This window comes from Bubalus bubalis, chromosome 6 (genome assembly GCF_019923935.1).
Source record: "Bubalus bubalis isolate 160015118507 breed Murrah chromosome 6, NDDB_SH_1, whole genome shotgun sequence".
NCBI classification, from domain to species: Eukaryota; Metazoa; Chordata; class Mammalia; order Artiodactyla; family Bovidae; genus Bubalus; species Bubalus bubalis.
The window spans coordinates 117,991,692-118,011,338 of NC_059162.1; the positions used below are offsets into that span (position 1 = coordinate 117,991,692).

At 54.6% G+C, this 19,647-nt stretch overlaps 1 protein-coding gene across 9 annotated transcripts in view; it reads right to left on the reverse strand.

Annotated features, from left to right (window-relative positions):
- The window catches only part of HDAC4 (histone deacetylase 4), a 296,118-nt gene that overhangs the window by 132,893 nt on the left and 143,578 nt on the right, over nt 1-19,647 (reverse strand). For 6 of the 9 annotated variants that reach the window (XM_044945378.2, XM_044945376.2, XM_044945383.2 and 3 more), the window contains one exon: nt 16,928-16,999. The exons of 2 other annotated variants lie outside the window; for them this stretch is intronic. In XM_044945378.2, the coding sequence (XP_044801313.1) occupies nt 16,928-16,999 (72 nt within the window). Of the gene's footprint in view, nt 1-4,752; nt 5,659-16,927; nt 17,000-19,647 lie in introns of those variants that run through there. One more of the 9 variants, XM_044945385.2, reaches the window with a different exon arrangement.

Here is a 19,647-nt window from a genome sequence, read left to right on the forward strand (position 1 = left end):
CAGGCCCTGGAATAGTTACAGATGATATGATACACTGAGTGGGATTTGGTTCACAACGTCCATGGTTGGAGCTAAGAGGTGAGGTGGGGCACTGGACAAACACGGCTGGGCAGGACCTGACTCTGCCAAGTTGGCTCATAGGATGTGAGGAGCCCTGCTACTTATCTTTCTGCTTCTGAATGTGTCTAAAATTTTTTTATGATACAAAATTAAAAAGAAATTTTTAATTACATTTCTAAATATCTTCTGAGTCAAACAGGAAATCCTAACAACCACTTAAAAATAAGCAGAACGGAAAGATAATGAAAAAAATTACCTATAGTAACTTGAAAGTTTCTGGTCTTACTTGGAGGAAACTGACAAACTTAAATAATTATACTTGCCAATAATAAGCATATAATTCATAAGCTAGAAAGATGTATCTTTAGAAAAAACTCTAGAACAAATCCAAGGAAAACAGATGGGAGGAGAGAGTAAACACACAGATAAATGGAAAATGTCCATCACCATTATACATTATACAGCAACACAATTAGAAGTTGGTTCTTTGAAAAGATCAATAAAATAGACTAACTTCTGATAAGAGTGACTTAGAAAATGAGAGTAAAGCACAGACTTAAACATTAGGAATGTAAGAGGTCACCAAAATTCAGATACAGCAGAAATGGAAAATACAATGACAAATTTGAAGCCAGTCAATTAAAAAACCTACAGAAATAGACACACTTCTAGAAAAATATGCTCATCCTCTGTGAGGCTAGTATAAAACCTTGTTACAAAAACCAAAGACATTATAAAAAAGAAAAATTACAATCCTGGCCATGAATAGAACCACAAAATTCCCAAATGAATTATTAGCAAGCTTAATCCAGCAGTCTAAAAAAAAAGATAATTGACCAAAACATGCAGCATTTTACAATGAGAATGCAACATCTCTATAGAACATCTATAAATGTAATTCACTGCATTAATAATGACTTAATCATAATAAAAATAAGCATATAATCCAACAACTATTCATTATAAAAAGTCTTTAGCAAACTGAATAAAATTTCTTTAGCCTGAAAAGGGGATTTCTTAAAAAAAAAAAAAATACAGCAAGTATTGCTTTTAAAGGTGAATGCTGACTGAGACAAGATTTCAGGCAACACCACTGCAGAGGAGCTGGCTAAGGGGTAACAATACAAGTAGAAAGGCAAGACTCGCCGCCATGGTGCAGACTCTATAATTGTCAGGATAGAACTCCTCCCCTGCTTTCCCTGGTGGCTTAGTGGTAAGGAATTTGCCTGCCATGTAGGAGACTAGGGTTCGATCCCTGGGTCGGGAAGATCTCCTGCAGAAGGAAATGGCCACCCATTGCAGTATGCTTGCCTGGAGAATTCCATGGACAGAGAAATCTGGTGGGCTATGGTGTGAAGGGTTGCAAAGAGTCAGACACGACTGAAGCAACTCAGCACAATACATGCATTTACTCTCTTAGAGGAAAACAGAAACAGCCTCCAGAACACATTGGCTCTAAGTGATCAGATTGTACTCGCACTGCCCTTGGAACAAATAGAGCTGGTGACAGGGCATCTGCTGAGTATTTACACCTGCGCGTCGTGGGTGCCGGAACAGGGCAGTGTCCGGCTTCCTGGACGAGACGCTCTGACACCCACAGCTTTTGCAGCCCCTCCCACTGATGACTCGGCCTTCAGAACCTCCAGCGGGCTGCTTGGTGATGGTTTAGTTGCTACGTCCTGTCTCACTTTTGCGACCCCATGGGCTTTGCCCGCCAGGCTCCTCTGTCCCTGGGATTCTCCAAGCAAGAACACTGGAGTGGATTGCCATTTCCCTCTCCAGGGGATCTTCCCCACCCAGGGATCAAACCCTCGTCTGCTGCTTTGCAGGCGGGTTCTCTACCACTGAGCCACCAGGGAACCTCTGGTTTTTAACCCTGACGTGTGTCCTCAGCAGAGGCAGAGCCGGCACACGAAAGAAGGTCTGTCTGGGGACCTGGATCCTCAACGATGCCTAAATGCCACAATCCCTGGTTTGGCTGAAGAGAAGTGACAGAAGATGTGTCTAAACAAGTGTCCACTTCAGGCTGTCCTCCCCCCACACTAGCATATCACCCCCAAGATGGGTACACTGAAAACTCTCCACATACAAACAGAATCCCGTGGCCACCCTGAGGACTCGGGCCACCAGCAAGGCTCGGGCAGAGCCAGGGTCACTGGCCCCCAGGCAGGAGGGAGCATGTTGGGTGGCCCCACTGGCCCAGCCCGGGGGCCGGCAGCATTGCCCCAAAGAGCAGGGTGCCCTCCTTGCCTCGGTGAGGACCCAGCCGACGGGATCTTTGGGCCCTACTGCTAGACACCTTGGGGTTAACTTAAAGTTCCTCACATTGTACAGAGTTGTAATGAAACAAACCAAGGTGTTGGAGAAGGAACAATGTATTTTCATTTTCTCAGCTTTCTCAGGAATTGGCCAATACTGCTTTAAGGTTAATAAATCAGCAAATGGTAGACAGTAAGTACTGTGGTGTTGGAGAAGACTCTTGAGAGCCCCTTGGACAGCAAGGAGATCCAACCAGTCCATTCTGAAGGGGATCAGCCCTGGGTGTTCTTGGGAAGGACTGATGCTGAAGCTGAAACTCCAGTACTTTGGCCACCTGATGCAAAGAGTTGACTCATTGGAAAAGACTTTGATGCTGGGAGGGATTGGGGGCAGGAGAAGGGGATGACAGAGGATGAGATGGCTGGATGGCATCACCAACTCAATGGACGTGAGTTTGAGTGAACTCCGGGAGTTGGTGATGGACAGGGAGGCCTGGCGTGCTGCAATTCATGGGGTCAAAAAGAGTTGGACATGACTGAGCAACTGAACTGAACTGAACTATATCATTTATATATTATAAACAGAATAGCCTGAACAAAAAATAACACTGTAACTAGAAAAATCAGAAAGTGAACAAGAAAAAAAAAGGCCAAAGAATCCGTATGTGCTAATTATCTAATTTCTCATGAGGCATCCATGAACACTGCCTAAAGTGGCTGTGTCAAGAAACAGCCATTTAGCTAAATATATGGGCTTGTAAACAATCCCGCAGTAACATGTGGAAAGAGGATACAGCCTCCCAAGTGACCAGAAGGACAACACAACCACTCACTCTAAAACCAAAGAGGAGGCCAGAGAGCCCACAGACAAGAAGTCAAAACAGAAGCACTTAACACAGAAAACAGAGCGTACAGACTCGACGAAAAGCTCAGAACTAAACGTTATCTGTTGTGTCACCAAGCGTAAATAGGATCTATTCACACAAAAATGAGCAGATTGGGTAAAAAACAAAATGACAATTACTGTCCACCTAGGAAGCACCCAGAACAGAACGGGCAAAGAGCAACCAAAAGAAATCTGAGGTCGAAGCATCAGTATTGCAAAGGTCAGCCCCAAAACAAAACCTAAACAAGACAAGGTCCATTTCACGTGTGTGTGTGTGTGTGTGTGTGTGAAAGTCACAAGATGAGGCCCATTTCACATGTGTGTGTGTGTAAATCAGTCATCCTTTGTGACCCCATGGACTATAGCCTATCAGGCTCCTCTGAACGTTGAGTTTTCCAGGCAAGAATAATAGAGTGGGTTGCCATTCCCTTCTCCAGGGATCTCCCTGACCCAGGGGTCAAACCCAGCTCTCCTGAATTGCAGGCATATTTTTTAGCCACTGAGCAACCAGGGAAGCCAGTTGGTGCACAGTTTACCGTGAGAAAAGGGTGCCCTGGAGCTGTGTGTGTGTCCTCTAAAGAAAGCCAAGATGGACAGTGCAGAAAAGTCAGAAGAGACGAGCAGGAACACAGAACTGACCACAGACCTGAACTTGCTCTGGTACACCTGACACCAGGGACACAAAACGTGGACACGGAGACCCTGAGTCACACAGTGGACGCTGCAGCCAGGCGAGCCTCTGGAAAGGCTGTACAATCAGAGAATTTATGACTTGCGAACTCCCACAAAATGTTTAAGACGAGCAAGGCACATAAACAGAAAGTTTCCACGTAAATACACAGGACCCAACGTGCAGGCCCCAAGCCCTGTGCATGCTGCCACGGAAAAAGAGATGAGTAAAACTGGAAGAGAAGCAGCAATTCAGCTGAACGCCTGGCTCTAATGCTCCAAATCTGAAAGGAAAGTGAAGAAAACTTACAAAATAGATCTAATGAGCTCATCATATACTGAAAATCTCAGGGATGGATTACACTGAGCTCAGAGAGTAATTCACAGTCTTACACACTTAGGCAATGTTTTCAAAAAGGAATCGAAACAAGCATTGGACTCAGAAAGTTCGAAAAGGAACCAAAAAATTAAGCCATATCTCATTCAAGAAAAAAAAGAGGAACAAGATAATAAAGAGTAAAAGAAACTAAAGGAAATACTCACTCAAGAAACAGAAAATCCATAGAATTGCTAAAGTATGCCATGCGGACAAAGTTTGTCTGTGCTTAATGGGAGCAAAACTGTGGAAATGACAGGAGGTTTTGAAGAACCAGGCAGGCTGGAACATTACAAACCAAACAAAAAGCCCGTTCCCCGTGGAACAAAACCAGAGATGATTACTGGGAATACCCTCATATACAGCTTTGTACAATGATCAACATTTTGTTTCATCTATTAACATCCATTTTTTTGGTAACTGCACGGGACAAAATATCTCAGCTTTTAAACTGATAAAAGATGGCAGACAATGAGTCATTTTAAAAGAAACAGATTTCTCACATCAACATCGCTGTTGTTCAGTCGCTGAGCCGTGTCCGACTCTGCGATCCCATCCGTGAGTGACGAGGGTAGGACATGGGAAAACGTCAGAGCGAACAAGAGCCGTTCCACACAGCGCTCCAAACGGACGATAAACGGGACAATCGCATCTTCAGCCGGACTGCACGGGCGTGGAGGCGCCGCTGTACTACCCGCCACCCAAGTCTGATTCTCATCTGGTGCGCGTCTTTCAAGGGTCGGATTAGGTGACCCTCCGAAGCTACTGAAGCGCAGGCGGACTCTTCACCATCTGAGCCTCTGGGGACTGCTCGGAAGAGACAGGCTTTCTTTAACAGTCTCCAGAGTAATAAACACACTGTATCAACAATGAAGAAAGCATTCCAAACCTGAGTCTACAGAAAATAAAGTGACTTAGATGGCACGTGGGTCTCCAGGTTCAGCCCTCTGGGTCCCCAAACGCCCCCTCCCCGACTCCCGGCCTCTCCGGGCGGTTCAGAAGGAGGGCAGCGTAACTCTGGCGCAGGGACACATCCGCCGTCGCGCTGCACTCTTCCTGGCCTCCCTGAAACCTGTGGCGTTCTTTTCCGGGAATCTGGAGTGCATAAACAGAGCAGACCATCTGCACTCGGGGCTCTGTGAGTCCAGATGAAGCCGGGCGTCGGGTCCCCACCCCACTCCCCACTCTCTATCTCGGAACTTCTCCTTAAAGCTCTTCAGAAAATCCTTTGCCTGTTTCTAATTTGTTCTGCATCCCCCAAGAAGAGAAACTGTCTTTGGGAAATATTTGCAAGCGCAAATTGAGCAAGAGGCTGTAAATAAAAACCTGGCGAGCAGTGGGGGAACTTGGCTTTCGAGAACTGCACAAATGTGCTTCCGGGAAACTAAAAATAGAAGCAGGCCTGCTCGGTGCAAAAAAAAAAAAGTGGAGGGGGGGCGGGTGGGGGGACGTGTTCTGAGTTCTCACATATAAAGGCAGTCGATGAAGACACGTGTGAGTCCCAGAGGAGGCGCCTGGCGGAGGAATCCAGCGGGGGCTCTGCCGTCGTGACTTTGGAAGCGGTGCAAGTGGACGAGAACTCACACACGATTACAATGCAGGGACAGTGAGACAGAAACAGCAGAAAGCCCAGCGTTTCATCCTCAACATTTACTAAAAGAGCGCCCCTGTAGCCCCCAAGGCCCTCAGCTGTGGCCCCAGCGGGGACCCGCGAGCTAGGCTGGAGAGTTCTCAGCACCTTGCCCGGCTGCTCAGTCAGTCACTGCTGACACCTGGGTTCAATCTGGCCACACCCCTGCAGCCCCGGGCCCTCCTCACCTGCCCACACTCTGTGCCTGGGCTGTGCTCACTCTACCATAAATTAGGTTACCCCCTGAAAGCCATTTGGTTTACCCTAAACCCCATGGATAAAAAACACATTATCTGAAAATTAAAAATAGTTTTGGTGGTCTAGGAAAGCCACAGATCTCCTCTGCAAGCGTCCTTGCCATTTCAGTTACGTAAGGTCAAGTTTACATAACACAGAGAAGAAAGCATTTCAGAATTTCCCTCTTAGCAACCCCCTAACGTTTGGTTATGGGTTTCACCTAACAGCTGGGTTGCAGTAGGAGCCAATATTACTTAATAGTAACAGTTGAAATATTTAAAAATAGAAGGTGTTTCTTCCACTTGGCAGCAGAGAGAGAAGGGAGGGCAGCAGGGGGTGAAGCAGGGAGCAACCCCAGCTTCTCGGGGGGTGGGCTGGCCTCTTTCAGCAAGCGCCTCCTGAACACCAAGGTGCCCAACGAGGAAGGCAGCATCCTTTGGGGGCTCTGCAGGGTGGGGAGTAGGGCCAGGGGTGTGGGGATGTAGTGTGTGTTGGGGGTGGGGAGGGAAGGCGGTCAGGCTCAGATTTCAGTGTCTGAAAGAAACAGCTGGGACGCCTGTCAAAAATTCACACACTTGAAGCCCCTGGTGGCTCAGACGGTAAAGAATCTGCCTGCATCAGAGACCCAGGTTCGATTCCTGGGTCGGGACGATCTCCTGGAGAAGGTAATGGCTACCCACCCCAGCATTCTTGCCTGGAGAATCCCCTGGACAGAGGCGGCTGGCGGGCCACAGTCCATGGGGTTGCAGAGTCAGACATGACTGAGTGACCGACACTTAACACATGTGCGGGGACAGCGGTGGAAGTGACCGAGCCTCTGCAGCGACCAGCACAGGTCGTGGCTGAAGGGCCGGCAGGCTGGCAGAGTACCCGTTACCGTGGTTACCACCACCCCTGCCAGCAGCAGTGCCAATGCAGGGATGCCAAGCCCTCATGAGGGCGGTGGGCGGCCTGATCCGCGGCATGGAGCCCCTGGCTGGGAGAGCGCTGCCCGCAGGATGACACCACGGACACCGTCCAGGACACAGGTGGCGTGCAGGGGCGGGGCCCCCTGCGGAGACGTCACATCCACGTGGGCTGCGTGCAGCCACTCCAGGGCCCCAGCCCCAGCCCAGCCCCCTCCCAGCACGCCCGTGTCCCACCCCAGCCCTCACCGGCTCCTGCGGGCAGCCCCCTGGAGCTCCCATCTCTGTTCGGCAGCTCCGCCTTCCCGACCTGCAGAGCTGAGACCTTGGGGCCACCGTGCACTCCTCGGCATCAATCCCGGCCCGCCTGCCCCTCAGCGAGCCCCCTATTTCCACATGTGGGGCAGCTTCAGCCTACCCACTGCGTCCATGCCAGCTCCCCACCCCTGCCCGCAATTTAAGCTCCACAAATAACATGGATCTCGGCTTTACTCATAAATAAATGTGTCCCAAGAGCCAAGGGTGCTGACGGACACCTGGGAAGCACGATCACTGTGGAGGAGGGATGAGCGAGTGAGCGAGTGTGACCAAAGCCCGCCTTGACCGTGAGCCTTTCTGGACCCCGTTTTTTAAAACTGCAGAGACCCTTCCCCACGCGAGCTCCCCCGTCCGCCCTTGCTTCTTGCCCTCCACAGCACTGGTGGCCTTCTTGCATCTGCTCGTGTTCTATATCATCTGCCGTCACCAAGTAGGCTTTGATGACCCCATTTGGAATCCTGCCTCTGACAGCTAGAGAATACAACTTTTCTAAAGCACATACTGGAGAGTCATAAGCACTGACCATAAAGCAACTCTCAAATTCAGAGGCTTGGTAATCTCTACCCGTAATATTAGAAATCAATAACAAAAAGATGACTTGAAAAACTCTATGCCTCCAGATGAAAAACACTTGTAAATGTCATTTTTTCCAAAGAAAAAAGAAGCATCAAAGTTTCCAGAGGCTACAAATTAGCTACGATCAACTAGAACTTGAATCCTACAAACGGGAATTTACCAAAGCATCTGCACCTGTCTCCAGAGAGCCCCATGACCTCCCTCAGGAAGAAGAAAGGCCAAAATGTAAGTGGGCTAGAAGACGTTCAACCTGAGAGTTTGGAGCAAGGATATCCACATACCCGCAGCCCACGCCCCCACCAAAAGCAGAAATAAGAACAGGAATGAAGGGAGGAGAAAATAAATATACACAGGTATCACTAGAGGCAGAAGCTGGTTCTTTGACAGATGACAAAACAGACAAAGCCTGATCAGACAGACAGGTGCCCTGGCTCCCACGACACCAGCTCTGCACGCGCCCTGTCCCACTGGAAACACCTGGGGGGGCATGGGGCAGGTTCAGGGGGAGACCCGGCCAGCAGGACGCTGTGGGCAGCCCTCGGTGGGCCTCCCGGGCTGGACACATGGGGCGCTCAGGGGGCACCTGCGGCACTGAAAGGCACACCCGACCCCTCCCCTCGGGCTCCCGACTCTGCTCCCCGTCTACTCCCACCTCGCATGGCTGCCCAAGGTCACTGGTCAGACCCCGGCCCACTGCAGCGCCCGGGAGCCCGTGGGCCAGGGACGCGGGGGCCCGGGGTGTGGGTCCGCGGCTGCGGGATGGTGTGCGAAGCTGTGCGGCTTCTCCTTAAAGGATGGCACTCTGCCCTCCTAGGGGACAAGGCTGAGAAGTCACAGCAGGCTAAGTGTGAGCGCTTTCCCAACACACGACAGACGTGGACGAGAGCTAACCCTGGCAGAACACACTCCTTTAGACACTCGTAAGGGGTTCACAGACTCTGGACACAACCCACTCATACCTTGCAGCCCCAAGAAGAGAACAGAAAAGCTGGCTTAAAAAAAAAAGAGAGACAAAAAGACGAAAAGTGCTCTACACTCCGATAACGTGCGCACACCCCCTCCCTTCCGGCATCAGGCCTGAGTCCAACGCCCAAACAGAACCAAGTCCTGAGCCGGAAAAATGTCGTGCCTTCCGCCTAATCACCCCTTTCAGATACAGCACGAGGACACTAAGGTTTCATGCTACAGTTTCTGTATCAGCGCAGACCGTAGGGTCACGGCGGCCGGAGCAGACAGCCAGCCGGTGGCCCACCTCCCCGCACTGGGCACCAGCGGTCACGGGCCACTTCCGCATCAGGGGCACCTGGGACGCAAGGCCCTGCCTGCCCGCCTCCTCCGGGGCCCGCCTCGCTGAACCGGGGCCGCTCGGTCCTCAAGGCTCTGGGACCCCCAGCAGGCTCTTTCTAACTCGGCGTCTATGGCAACAACCACAGTACAGACTTAATGGGGCGGGGCAGTCGGTGATAAACATAAATAAGCCAAACAATCCAATCTCCCCCCAGAGCGGGGAGGCCTTTATCTCCCTCCCCCAGCACCGTGGGTACTGCCAGGACGCAGCTGGGAGCCAGGCCCTGCCAGGCGGAGCAGAGGTGCCTGGAGGGGCGGCCGTGGGGGTGCGGGAGGAGGGTGCGAGCAGCCAGCCTGGGGCGGGGCACCCAGGGGCACGGCATTGGGGGGTGGTTAAAGATGGCAAATGGAACACTCCTCCAGAGCCCACTAAAGCTCTGTGCGCATTAAAAAAAAAAAAAGTTAGCTACACAATCGCAGATAAAAGGCAAACCAGAGAGAGCAGGGTTCTAGGGGAAAACACACGCGAGAACAAGGGGCGCCTGCCTCCCAGCCCCACGGAAGACACGCCTGAGCGGGGCAGGGGGCCCCAGCCACTGGCACCCCTGGAGGGTCCCTGGTCTCTAGGTGCCCTGCCTTAAAGGGGAGCAGACAGGCCAGGAAAGCCGTCATGACAGAAGGCAGACCCAGACAGACAGACGGCAGGACCTTGCAGGGAACCTGCTGCCCAAGGAGAAGGGAGCCAGCCAGCAGGGCCGTCCCAGAGAGAAGGGCGGCGGTCAGAGGCTAAGACCGCGTGCCCCCAGTGCAGGGGCCCGGCTCGGTCCCCGGTCAGGGACCAGGTCCACCTGCCACAGCGACGACCTGGTGCAGCCAGATAAATAAATGTTTTTAAAAATCGAGAGACACGCAGAGAGAGAGGGTGGCCCCACTGCCCGATGTCCCTCAGGGAGGAAGCTGACCTCAGCAGACAAGGGGGCCAGGCCTCAGTATTGGGAGGGAAAGCGCCCCCAGAGCCATCAGAGCTGCCCGGGACGTGGTGAGACCTGAGTGAAAGTGCCTGGGAAACACAAGAAGGGGACAGCAGTGAAAGAGACAGGAGCAGCGGCCCCAGGAGCAGCGGCAGAGCCAGAGGGCACGTGTGCCCTTCTCTGCAGACCCAGCCGGGTCCGCGGGCTCCCGGCCCACTCGGAACCGAGGGATGCATAAAAGCCCAGATGGTGCAGACAGTGCAGCGGGTGCGGCTCTGCCCCCAAGGGCGCGCAGCTGCAGGAACGCGCTCGGCTCCGCTCCGCTCGGGGCCCTGGGGACCGACTGTCAAGGCCAAAGGCAGCAAGTAACGGCGGGAGGCGGGGCTGGATTTAGGTCCAGAGGCAGAAGCGCCAGCGCATGCCTGTCTCTCCTCTGGAGACGCCATCCACAGCGCAGAACCCATAGCTTTCTCCCGAGAAGAACTACCGGGGGAAGTATCCACCTCCTTGCCTGTAAATCCCACTGCCCAGTGTTCCTCCAAGGCAGGGGGCGAGGCCTCGAGTCCCTCCTCTCTCGGGAGCTCAGTCCCCAGGCAGGCGGGGGCTCCGGGGAGCACCCCCTTGGCCCGAGCGCTGAGGGTGGCCTGGCCGCTGCTGGTTGAGCTGTGGCGGTTCTCGTGGCCGCCGCTCAAAGCCAGACGTGCACCTGCGCTGCCGTTCTGGGGGGGGCCCGCGGCAACCCGAGTCCCCCCTCTGTGGGCAGACCCGTGCACCAGGCTCGGCGTTAAAGCAGCTACATGGGCATGAAACACTCAGGAGGTCTGCACTCAGTGCAGCAGAGAGCAGGCGTGCCTCGGACATGATTCCAAGAAAAAGCCCGAGCAGGTGTGAAGCCTCGTTCTCAATGTAACTCCGAGCGCTTTGTCATTAAGCTTCTCTACACCGGCTAGTTTTGCTTCATTTTAAACAGCTGTCCTGGGGGACGGGGGCGTAATTAAGGCCTCTGGGCTGGTGGCGGGGGGACGCAGTCATGCTGGGGGGGGCACTGGGACGAGCAGACCCGAGGGTACCAGTGAGCTGGGGGTCAGCGAACAGAGAAGGATGGGAAGCACTGCAGGGCCCTCCCAGCCCCCGCTTTCTAGGCCCCCGACACTCTGCCAGGCTGAGAGAGGACGTGCCGGTGGCTCGAGGTCACACGGCCTCGGGGAGGCCGGCAGATCCCGCCGCCCGGGCCCCAGGCGTTGCAGTAACAGTAGCTCAGCTGAGTCACTAGGGCTTCCCTGGTGGCTCAGATGGAAAAGTCTGCCTGCAACGCCAGAGACCTGGGTTCGATCCCTGGGTCGGAAAGATCCCCTGGAGAATGGATTGGCAACCCACTCCAGTATTCTTGCCTGGGAAACCCCATGGATGGAGGAGCCTGGCGGGCTACAGTCCATGGGGTCGCAAAGACTCAGACACGACTGAGTGGCTAACACATCTGGGCCCAGCCTTGACCCTGCACTAACTTCTTACCACCGAGCCCAAAGTGGGAGGGTAGGGGTGGAGCCTCGGGAACCGGGAGGAGGAGGAGGAGAAACTGGACAAAAAGCCTGATGTGTGCCATGTGAGAGGCTGTGAGCAGAGGAGGCAGTCCCCTGGCCTGCGCAGAACAGAGACGAGCAGCGTCAGGACGGGCCCAGGACGAGGAAGCCCAAGTCCACTCTCCCTTCCAGCACTGAGCAGGCGGCAGCCGTGGGGGCCCCCGAAGCTGGCATCAGGCCTTCACTGAGCCCCATCCCGACCCCAGGAGCCCAGCCTTACAGGAAAAGCACACAAGGGAGGGGCCAGCGGGCAGTACAAGGGTGAGGCTTTGCCGCGGGAGGATTATGATACCGGGATGAACTGCTTCCTGTGGGGGAAGGGCCAGGCAAGCTGCCTCCCCAGGCCACGTGAGTCCTCAGCTAGGCACCTGCCCCGCCTCTCCTCTCGCCAGAGGGAACCGACAACAAGAACAGCAAGACGTGCCTGCGAGGCATCCTGAGTTCCAGCCAGCCTCAAGTGGTCCCTGCTCCAAAGCCTGAGGAGGGTCAAGCAATCCAGTAACCCTTGCACGGTGCGGTGGTCAGACGCTCGGGAAGATTCGGGAATCTGTGGCTGGAGCCAGACCTCACTTTTTCAAATTGGGTTTGGGTAAGTTCTCCAGAGTTTCGGCAGTGTCTTCAAGTTTCCATAATTCTCTTTAAAAAAATGACACCCTTGTTACACAGCCTTGAAAGGAAAGCTCGGGAACTCTGATGGAAACGCACGTTTAGGGTGAGGGCAACGGTGCCCACGGCGAGGCTCCTGTGTGGTTGGCACCTCGTCTTAGCAGCTGGGCTGGCCTAGAGGTCCCCGGCCTTCTCTGAGAGGTGGCCCCTGCAGAGCAGAAATGGGCCCCTCCCCGTCACGGACCGGCCGGCTGACCCTGGGGAAGCCGCCTTGCCCCTCGCCTCCGGTGGGGAGCGGGCCCTTGGCAGCCACCACTGTGGTGCCTCTCGTGGGCCCCCAGGGCTGCTTCCTCCACGTTGCTCCCGGGAACAGGGGCTTCTCCTCCAGCCCCTGCACCATCCAGGTGCTGAGCGTCTCCACGGTCCGGCTCTGAGGGAGCTCGCCTGCCGGGTCTGCAGCCAGCACCCCACACACTCACCATGAGGCCTCTTTTCCAGACTAAACATGCGCTGCTTTTATGATCAGGAAAAAAAAGTATGCTACTTTAAAAAAAAAAACGAAAGTGATTCAGGAATGGAGAACCGAAGCGCTTGTAGAGTCCCCTGGCACAGCGGGTGCACAAGCTCTCTGCCAGGGCCCAGCTCTCGCCTCCTCTGCCCTCAAGTCCCACATCTCTCCCCACCATACTCTGAGCTTCCTAGGAGCCCACAGAGTGCCCGTAACTCTGCCTGCACCCCAAGTCCCCACCCAGGAAGGAAAAGACAACCCCCCGAGGAAGGATGAGGTGGTGACATTCCACTTTATCCAAAAAATGAGGAAATACGATAGATACTAACACAGATCCCTGGGTTGGGAAGATCCCCTGGAGAAGGGCATGGCTACCCACTCCAGTATTCTGGCCTGGAGAATCCCACAGACAGAGGAGCTTAGAGGACTACAGTCCATGGGGTTGCAAAAGGACACAACTGAGCATGCACACGCGCACACACACACACACACACACACACACACACACCCCGCCCACCGCCCCCGCCGCAGAACAACAGTAATGGAGGAGCTGTGATGCCCCAGTGGTAGCAAACGGTTATATGTTTTCTCTCTTTTATAATAGAACTATTCACAACTAAAAACTTTAAAACAAGAAAAAAAAAATGCAAAAAAGAAGGAAAGGCTTGTTAACATATAAAAAGTTAAGGGGGAAGGTGGAGAAATCAGAAAGAACACCAAAACAAAGAGCATTTTAGCTTGTGCCTTCTACAATGCAAACTTTTCTGGTGAGAAAGATTCTTGTAGGAAGGAGCTCAAGTCTTGAGTCAAGGTGGCCCACAAATAGAAAGGATGAACGGTGCTTTTTTATTGAAGTAAGACTTCACAAGGACTGACTGTGTTTAAAGAGAACCATTGTCAGAAAGGCTGTCGAGAGGGCTGCCTTTCACAGCCAGGAACAGACAAGAAATGCACAAGGTGGAGGTGGGCAGGGCCGCGTGGGCGCTTGCCCGCGCACGGTAAAAGGCGCACATTCACGGGAGCAGGTTCGCACAGGGACTGCTGGAGTAATTCCTGCAAATTATACAGTTTGTTTTCACACCAAGCGTCAAAAGAGTACTTTAAGCTCAACCGGGATTGACACAAAAACACACCTGAAAATGTCTCTACTCCCGTATCATAAAAACGTGGCTCTAGGACGTTCCTGGTGGGCCAGTGGTTGAGAATCTGCCTGCCGATGCAGGGGACGCAGGCTCGGTCCCTTGGTCCTGAGGATTCCACGTGCCACGGGGCAGCCAAGCCCGTGAGCCACAACTACCTAGCCTCCGAGCTGCAACTACAGAGCCCACGTGCCTGGAGCCTGTGCTCTGCAAGGAGAAGCCTCCGCAATGAGAAGGCTGTGCCCCCCGACTGGAGGAGCCCCTGCTCGCTGCAGCAAAGACCCAGCGCAGCCAAACGTAAATAAATGTTCTATTTAAACACGGCTTGACAGAAACTGTCAATACTGATTTTCAAACTATCATATAGGCTGAGATTCGTATTTCTTTGTTGAACACACTGTACAGTGCTTATATAAATGGGGCCTGTGTGCTCGGTCGTGTCCCGACTCTTTGGGACCCCATGGACTGCAGCCCACCAGGCTCTTCTGTCCAGGGGATTCTCCGGGCAGGAATACTGGAGTGGGTTGCCATTTCCTTCTCCAGTACAGTGCTCAGAATGATCGAAAACATAGTCTTAAAGAATGCTCTTCGCTTCAGCAGCTTCTAAGGGGCAGCTCATGGCGAAGACTCCGTGGCCAGCGTGCGGCACGGGCAGCCCCCCGGCACGGCCCTCCTCCTGCAGGCTGGTGCTCATGGGCGTCTCTTCTCCGGGTTTTAGAGCCACGCTGCACACACTGACCCGTGGGGTCACCAGCCAGCGCAGCGTCATCCTCTGACTCTGACCAATGGAATCTGGAGGTGCAGGGCTACTGGCTCCTGTGTCCTGGGGCCCCCTCCCCGACATGCCATCTCTGAAGTGGGGGGCTTCCCTCAAAGAGAGAGAAGGGGCGTAGCAGACAACAAGGGCTGTGCTGGGATCAGAGCCAGCACGGCCATGGCCCTGTCCACGCCATCTCCAGAGTCTGGCCGCCTGACGTCTACCCAGGGACCACCACGAACAGACACAGGCTTGGTCTCTGAGAATCCTGCAGACACGACGTGATTATCCCATCCAGGACTGAAATCAAGACACTGGGCGGCTTGCTTGAAGCCACGCAGTCCGTGGTCACCAGGATTCCAGGCCTCCCCCCCCCGCACCCCCATCCAGAACTGCGGCCCATGTTTGTACACAGAGCTGGGAGGCCCGCACGAAGTCTCCACCAGCAGGACATGCTTCTCAAGCTGGGAGGCGAACGGGAAGCCACCCACTTCCTGGCTCACTTGGGAACCACCTTTTCACAGTCTATCAAGCTACTGAAACCCCCTCCACCCACACCTGGGCAAGCATCAGGAAACTGCCTGGAGAGGCCTGAGCTACACAAGGACTCAGTGTTTAAACCAAAGCCGCCCTGGCCAGACGGACTCAGGGAAAGGGAAAGCGGCCCTCTGACTCTGCGGGGGTCAGACAGCCCAGAGGAGCATCGCCAGCTGCTAGTTTCAGCCCTCCCCTCACCCCCTGCCATCCTGGGTGAACGTAAACCTGCTGGGCAGGTGGACGCCAGCCCGGGGCCACAGCACCTTCGAGGAGCACCGCAGACACCCGAGCTGTGTGTCTGGGGAGACGCCAGAGACGGCGCTCAGCGGGCCTCCGAGAGTCGCTAGTGAAGAAAGGAGTCTCTCCTTTGACGCTTCCAGCTCAGCCTCGACTTCTTTCTAGCTGGATGGGAAAGGTGCAGCCACAGGTGGTGTGGCCGGGGGCCGGGGCAGAGGCGGGGGTCTGCGTGCCCCTCCTCGTCCCAGCCGGCCCTGCACACACAGACAGCGGGCACAGTGGGCGCAGGCAGGCCGGCGTCCAGGAGGTGCCACGGAGCGCAAACCACATAGAAGGGGCCTTGCCTTCAGGACACGGCCAAGCCAGGCCCGGCAGTGCTGACCTCAAAACGCTGACAGTGGCTCCCTACACCCACCCCAGGCCTCCTCGGGTCGGTTTTATTCTCAGTAAGGCCAAGGAGCCCGAGAGGAACGGATCCAGTCTCTGAGCTGAAATCCCGGAGGACAGTGGCTCCCTTACGTCCACCCCAGGCCTCCTTGGGTCGGTTTTATTCTCAGTAAGGCCAAGGAGCCCGAGAGGAACGGATCCAGTCTCTGAGCTGAAATCCCGGAGGACAGTGGCTCCCTTACATCCACCCCAGGCCTCCTCGGGTCGGTTTTATTCTCAGTAAGGCCAAGGAGCCCGAGAGGAAGGGATCCAGTCTCTGAGCTGAAATCCCGGAGGACAGTGGCTCCCTTACGTCCACCCCAGGCCTCCTCGGGTCGGTTTTATTCTCAGTAAGGCCAAGGAGCCCGAGAGGAAGGGATCCAGTCTCTGAGCTGAAATCCCGGAGGATACCAGATGGAGGGTAAGCATTTTACTAGAAGGAGAAAGAAAAGCTTCCACAGCCGTGTAGATTAGGAAAACACTGCCCAGGGCATGGCATGCAGAAATAGCATACACGGAATGAGAAATTCCTAATCACAGCTGACGCTTTTTGCTAATTACAGAAGGAAAGCTGATTTGAGAAACATCAATGACACTTTCCCCCAGGAGCTTGGGGCCCTGGATCCAATGAGACCTGCCCCGTGGTGTCCCCAGCTCAAGTGCAGGGCTCCTTCCTTAGAGGCCTGGAGTTAGACCCCACACGAGCAGTTCTCACCTTTGGGAAGAACACACCCTGTCAGAGCTCAGGACACAGAGGACCCAGAATTCTCTGCCACTTAAGCAGCATTAAGCCACGCCCATTTCATATCCAAAACCGTCACCCTATTTTACCCTAGGAAAGAGCACGCGACCTCCTTGGACCTGAGACCCCACCCCTTTCTCTCCACAGACCCCCAGGACAGTGGAACCCCAGACACCCCTTTGGGGGCATCTAGTGTCCAGTACGGCTGGGGAGTGGACTCACCGGTGCTGGGCATGTGGTTCACGCGGGCAGGGTTGAGCAGCTCCACCGGCTGGTCTCGGCCAGAAAGTCCATCTGGAGGACAGAGAAAGCATTTGGCTTCAGAAACTGCTCGTGATTCAATGAAAGTATTTCACACACGGAGCCTACAAGGAGCACTTCCTTGCAGACAATGGAAACGCATGTGTCCTTCTCACTTTTAAAGGAGACGGGTTCTATTTTGATTTGGGGAATCAGAAAAAGAAAAGACCCCGTGCACAACAAGCCAACCAGCTCGGATCTCCAATAGAGTTCAAACACCAGTTTCTGGCCTGTGGGCATCTGGCCGAGGCCAACAGCCAGCTGACAGCCACGGAGCGTTTCTGGAGCTACCGGGAGCGGTAGGGCAGCACACACAGAAGAGCTGCTCACTGCCTTCCCAGACACAGTGTAGGGGCCCGGGGCCACCAAGCCACAGCCCCCGAGGCCCCGTCGAGCGCACCCAGGCTGCTCCCGCTCTTGGGACAGGCAAGGAAACCAAGACTCACAGACCCGCTCCCGGGAAAACCCCGGGCCAGGCTCCCAGAGCCGAAGGGACCGTTTCTGACGGGTTTACCTTTCGATTGTATTCTGACCGCAAAGATGGCAGAACCGGAACCACACGTGCCCTTCACTCGGCACAAGCTGCCATCAGACCACGTTCTCCCACAGATGAGAAGGAAACACCGGGAAGACTTCCAGGAATCACACTTGGCATGTAAAATTAGCCTCAACAATGGGTGTGAACGCCCGCGGTACAAGGGCGTCATCAGACACTGGCGTGTGGTCACTCTCGCTACTGACTTGAGCGGGAAATCACTGGTTTCCCAGAGCAGCCGTCGGCTCCCTTGGGCCAGCTTACAAACTGGGACAAAAGCAAGTAAGATAAGAGCAGGTCTACCGACTTTATCCTAAAGCCTTGCTTTTCACCCCAAATGGACGTCACCTCGTGGCCTTCAAGCACATAATTCCATGACCCTGGTGTGTCTTTGGAGACGGTCAAAATCCAAGGACAAACACCATGACCCTGAGGAGACCCCGCAGCGTCTCCCGAGGAAGCAGGGAGGCCTCTGCGGTGTCGTGGGCCTGGAGCTCTCTGCTCACAGCATGACGGACCCCACACACGAGCTGATGTTTGGCCTGCCCGCCCGGGCCAGGGAAGGGAACCACTGGGCTCCGTTCTCGAGCTGGGCCAGCTTGTGCTCCACACGCTGCAAATCCGAGCCCCACGGGGACATCCTCCCAGCCCTGCCGAGTGAGGTCAGGCAGGAAAGCTGCACGGGAAGACTATCCCGCCTCAGTGTGAGGGCGGAGGAGGCGTCCTGTCTCTCAGGAGGTGTCTCCACATGAAACCCTCTGACAGCCGACTCCGCAGAGGGGCCGTCGGGGGCTGGAGCCCAGCTCCGACGCCCGCAGCGTGGAGCCAGGAAGCCGGGAGAGCCCAGGGTGCCGGGCACACGGCCCACGTCTCCCAGCTCCTCCACAGACCACCCCATCAGCCCGATGCCACCAGCAAACTCCGCACTCCTCACTCCGAAAGGGGGATCTCAGAGGCCCAGACGTGAGAGGTCTCGCAGAAGGCAGCAGACAGGATGGCAGGGGGCAGGACCTGAATCAAGGCAGGACTGGGTACCGGGAGATGAGGCCACGGGAGGGCACACAGGCGCCAGGCCTCCTCTCCCTGCCTGCCGGCAGCTCTGGGAGCCTGAGGCTGCCAGTCCAGGGTGTGCGGCCCTGGGCACACGAGGAGGACTCCTAAGGTCACAGGGTGACGACCCAGACTGAGAACACGGAGGCGTGCGGGGCCCCCTCGAGCCCCTGGGGGATTCAGACCCGGACACAGAGGGCAGATGCATCGGGTCCACGGACAGGGGCGGCAGGGCCCCGAGCAGGCAGGCAAGCTCAGCAGGCACACGACTGTGTCAGGAACGGACATCAGCCCCGGGGACGACACTCCGTGTCACGTCGGTGACCAGAGCCGGTGACGAGTACCCCCGGGGGCCTCACAAATCCAGGTCCCGGTCTCAGGGCTCACAAAACAAAGCTGTTCAGCTCAGCTCAGTCGCTCAGTCATGTCCGACTCTTTGCGGCCCCATGGGCTGCAGCACGCCAGGCCCTCCCTGTCCGTCATGAACTCCCAGAGCTTACCCAAACTCATGTCCATCAAATTAGTGATGCCATCCAACCATCTCATCCTCTGTCGTCCCCTTCTCCTCCTGCCCTCAATCTTTCCCAGCATCAGGGTCTTTCCCAATGAGTTGGCTCTTCACATCAGGTGGCCAAAGTATTGGAGCTTCAGCTTCAGCATCAGTCCTTCCAGTGCATATTCAGGGCTGGTTTCAGAGAGCATAGGTTCCTTCTTCAAGGTCACAGGTATCAGTCCTTCTTTTACAGCTTTTCCTTTCTGTGTCAGGTTTAAGAAGCTCTTCCTCCCGCGGAGGTTGCAAAGATACTTTACCTTACTGCCACCTGAGAGTGTCGTGGCTTTTCCCTTTTGTGTGTAAATCTCATCTCTCTGGTATTGCTTTTGTATACGGTATAAAGTACGTCTTTTTTTTTTCTTCTATGAGAACAGCCAAATGTCCCATTACCATTATTAAGAAGCCTTACTTTCAGGACCTTTCGGCAACGCTGATTCTGTTACAAGCCAAACTTCTGTCCTTTAGGCCACCTTGTTCATACCTGTGCCAATCGTCACACTAACA